The sequence below is a fragment of the Nanorana parkeri genome, unplaced genomic scaffold, assembly GCF_000935625.1.
Source record: "Nanorana parkeri isolate BGI_ZX_2015 unplaced genomic scaffold, ASM93562v1 scaffold2167, whole genome shotgun sequence".
NCBI lineage: Eukaryota > Metazoa > Chordata > Amphibia > Anura > Dicroglossidae > Nanorana > Nanorana parkeri.
In genome coordinates, this window is record NW_017308435.1 from 97,172 (window position 1) to 101,197 (window position 4,026).

At 43.5% G+C, this 4,026-nt stretch overlaps 1 protein-coding gene across 1 annotated transcript in view; it reads left to right on the top strand.

The window, feature by feature from the left end:
* The window catches only part of LOC108800927 (coiled-coil domain-containing protein 92-like), a 16,583-nt gene extending 13,588 nt beyond the window's left edge, over positions 1–2,995 (top strand). The window contains exon 4 of the mRNA XM_018572911.1: positions 2,223–2,995. Within this exon, the coding sequence (XP_018428413.1) occupies positions 2,223–2,995 (773 nt within the window). The remainder of the gene's footprint in view (positions 1–2,222) is intronic.
* The last annotated feature ends 1,031 nt before the right edge of the window (positions 2,996–4,026 follow it).

Genomic DNA, 4,026 nt, shown 5'->3' on the forward strand with positions numbered 1-4,026 from the left:
GTGCATTTGGTATCACTCCGCCTGTGACAGGAGCCGGCGCTATAGAGGAGGAATCGGCTTATGCGGCTCTGCTCCCTCCGGTGACGCCTCTCTTCCTCTAGCACTGGCTTGGTTGGCACCGCTGATTCTCTCCCGCGGCTCTTCAAATTCCACCTTATGCCACCACCGACCATGGGAATGGTCACAACTAGGTCTTATTTTCAGGGTAGGTCTTATATTTTAGCAATTCCCAAAAATAGTACCAGGTCTTATTTTCAGGGTAGGTCTTATTTTCGGGGAAACAGGGTAGGAGTACTCGCCCAAATACTTGGTATTGGCACTGATATCAATGCTAGTACTGGTGCATCCCTATGATAAAGACTAGAGCTTGTCAACTTGTGGTTTAGAAGCATCCCACGCCGCACTCTTTGCAATGATTCCTCTGTTTGGGCTCCATGTGCTTTCCTTTGTGACTTTTATTTGAAGGCTACGCTAAGACAGTGCGGGGACTTGTGTCTATAGTTATAGAATAAAATAGTATTACCATTTGCCTACATCAGTATAGAGTTATACATCTTTTAGACGGTGTAGTATTCAGGGCGGATATGACCCGTAGCCAGCCGTATCAGCAAATAAACTTGTATTCTTTTCCACAAACAATCAAATAAAATGGCTGATATTCAGCAGAGTGACAAAATCAACAGGGCTTATTGTCAGCAAATACAAGATCCGGCTCAGCGCCTGTATACCAAGTCCCATGACCAACTATGAATGATTGCAAATCCTGGAAATGGGAACAACAAAAGACACTTTGTATTGATTTTCTGGCCATTAGTGTCCTTAGAGCCCACACAATAGCCTTTCACATGGTGCCACTTTGATAACAGAGCACTGCTTGCAGCCTGAAATCTGAGCCTGGAAGATAATAAAGTACGGCAAATGTCATAAATATTTTATGTTCTGCCGTTTGTGGACTAAGCTATTCCCTTTGCAATTCTCCAGTAAATATCTAAAGATGTGCGTATATATGCAAAATGTTCACTCTAGTAAAAAGGGTGTGTGTGTCCAGTTAGAAAGTTGTCCGAGAGGTGTGAATTAGATGCTTCACGTGTAATTTAGGTAGCATCATCTGACCTTGAATGAAGTCAGGACTTTCGCTTTATACATCAAACTCACCATTAAAAGGAGAACTATGAGGGGGGGGGGGGGGGGGGAAAAAGACTTAACCCCATAGTTCTCCTTTAAGTGTCCTATCATACATACGAGGGCCAATTTAGACAGGAGCCAATTAACCTACCAGTGTGTCTTTGGAATGTGGGAGAAAAACGGAGTAACTGGAGGAAACATGCAAATTCCTTGCAGATAGTGACCGAGTGCTGCAAGGCAGAAGTGCTGACCACTACGCCACTGTGCTGCCTTAATAGCAGCTACTTTTAATACATATATTGTGGAGATGTCCCAAAGAGCCTGGATGAGAGGCACATTTGGAGCAGTGAGGGGTCTTTCCTAATACAAATTTTAAACAAAAATTCTGAAGTACAATAAGCTTTGTGTAGGACAAACGGCTGAGTGAGTCTATGAAATGACAGTATGCATTGTGTTATCCCAATCCTTGTTAGTAAGAGGACCCAAGTCCTTTTCCCACTCATTTGTAATCTCTGAAGGGGATTCTGGCATCAACTTAGGTCAATAAACACTTCTACAAATAGGAAATAATGCCTTTATTTTTATTTTTTTGTGTTAACATTAAATCAGATCGGATTGTATATTTGAATGCATTACATATAAGTATAGAGCAGGGGTGTCAAACTCAAATTTAAAATCGAGGTGCCGCATCAACATTATACAACATTTTCCCTGATTGGTCCAGATGGTTCCTTTCACACACAATTGGATGTTCCTACAATATTTATCACTGTGGACTACCCCCCAACCTATACCTTAGATGTGCTTCAGATGTATTAGTTTGGTGATCTCAAGCTCCTTCTTATTGCCATGTTATGCTTCATATCCTAATCTGTACCTAAGTGGTATCAATATTATTGTATTAGAATCCTAATGCTATACTTTGATACGCATATGAGTTGAATGTTTTTCTTCTTTGTTACTGGTCTTTTGTTGTTTGTCTCCCTTTTGTTATTCTTCCTTTTTTTGTGGAGTGCTAAATTTGTTAAAATGTTCAATAAAAGAAGAAATAATCAGATTTATAAAAATATCTAATATTTCATTTTACTTGTTTCTAGGCGATAGCATTTCTAGAAGCGATGAGCTTCGGAGAAGATGCGAAGAACTGGAGGCTCAGCTGAAGGACAAAGAAACGGAGAACAACGAGTCGTTAAAGGAGTTGGAGCAGAAAAACGTGATGATTATGGTTCTCGAAAATACTATTAAAGAAAGAGAGAAGAAGTACTTGGAAGAACTGAAAGCCAAAAGCCATAACTTGAACATGCTGTCCAGTGAACTGGAGCAGAGGGCCAGTACCATTGCTTATCTCACATCACAGCTGCACGCTACCAAAAAGAAGCTGTTCGGTACCAGTGGGGCCCCTGAGGTAGCCCCTCCTGGCAGCCCAGTAATGTCTAGCTACAGGCCGTCTCCTCCCAAAGAAAAGCAGCCGGAGACTCCAAGAAGAAGAATGAAGAAGAGTCTGTCCACACCGCTCAATGCTGACTTTGCAGAGGTCTACAGGCTAGGGTCAGACGGACGAAAGATAACGTTACGCGAGACTGTGGACGCCATGCCAGACCCTACTCCTTTTTTGCTGGCGAGACAGTCGGCGGACACGCAGGTCATCAAAGACAGGCCACTTGTCATTCCTCCCATTCGCTCCGACTCCGGCAGTCCGGCTAAAGAGAAGAAGCACAAGGCCCACGTTGGAGTTGCGCATCGAATTCCTCATGCCACCTCTGTGCAGAGACAGGTTGGACCTCAGCCAGAAGTTGAAACCTTAGCAGTGGATCAAGTTAATTCCAGCAAAGTTGTTAGGAAGCACTCGGGGACTGACAGAACTATTTAAATATATTGCAGTAACTATTATGCTAAACACTTTAACATTCAGCTTTCTATGCACTGTGTGACCAGATAAGATTAAAAGGAGAACTATGAGGTGAGTGCTTCTCAGTTCTAGCCGACCTGTGACAATGAGACTGTCACAGGTCAGCTCAGTAGATCGGGAAGTGAGCAAACAAATACTGGTGTTTGCACACTTCCAGATCCCCCCTCCCCGCTTCGATCCTACAGCGCGGACTGGCGGAACGGACGGGGGAGGGGGCGGGTACAGCTGGACCTGCCTCTAGATAGGCAGAGCCAGCTGTCACTCACGCAGCTGGGCGGATCCAGACATAATTGTCGGGATTCGCTTCAGCATCTCAGTATACTGCGAGCTGCTCAATATACTGCGTGTTGTAGCTCGTGGTATACTGAGCTTAGGGTGACGGGAGGACGCTAGTTTGTGTCCTCCCGTTACCCTAAGGAGAACTATGGGGAAAAGCCTTAAAGTGACATTAAACACTCAGATTTTTTAACATACACCAATACTGTAATATGCGCCTTACTGTAACCCATGGTTGTTTCCCTTCTCTTTGCTGCTCTTCCTTTTAAATCCTCGTGTCTTCTCATGCTGGGGGAGAACTTCCCTTTGCAGCTGAGTGCCTCTTCCTGTAGTGCTGGCTCAGGTTGTGAACCTTCACACAGACCCCATGTATCCATTCCAGAGACAAAGCAGTCAAAAGAGAAGTTCTGCCCAGCATGAGAACAGATACAGATTTAAAAGGAAGAGCATCAAAGAAAAGGGAAACAACCATGGATTACAGTAAGGCGCACATTACAGTATTGTTTTATGTTAAAAAAATCTGAGGGTTCAATGTCACTTTAACCCCCATAGTTCTCCTTTAAGTACATAAAGTAGATTTGATTCATTTTTTTTACATTTTGCAACTATTTTCGATCCCCTGCATGCCAAGCGTAAGCAGATTTGCTAATAAAATGCTGCTTGTCCTGGGACTCCAATGGCACAGTCAAGTGTTGTGACAAGACGTCAGCCTATAT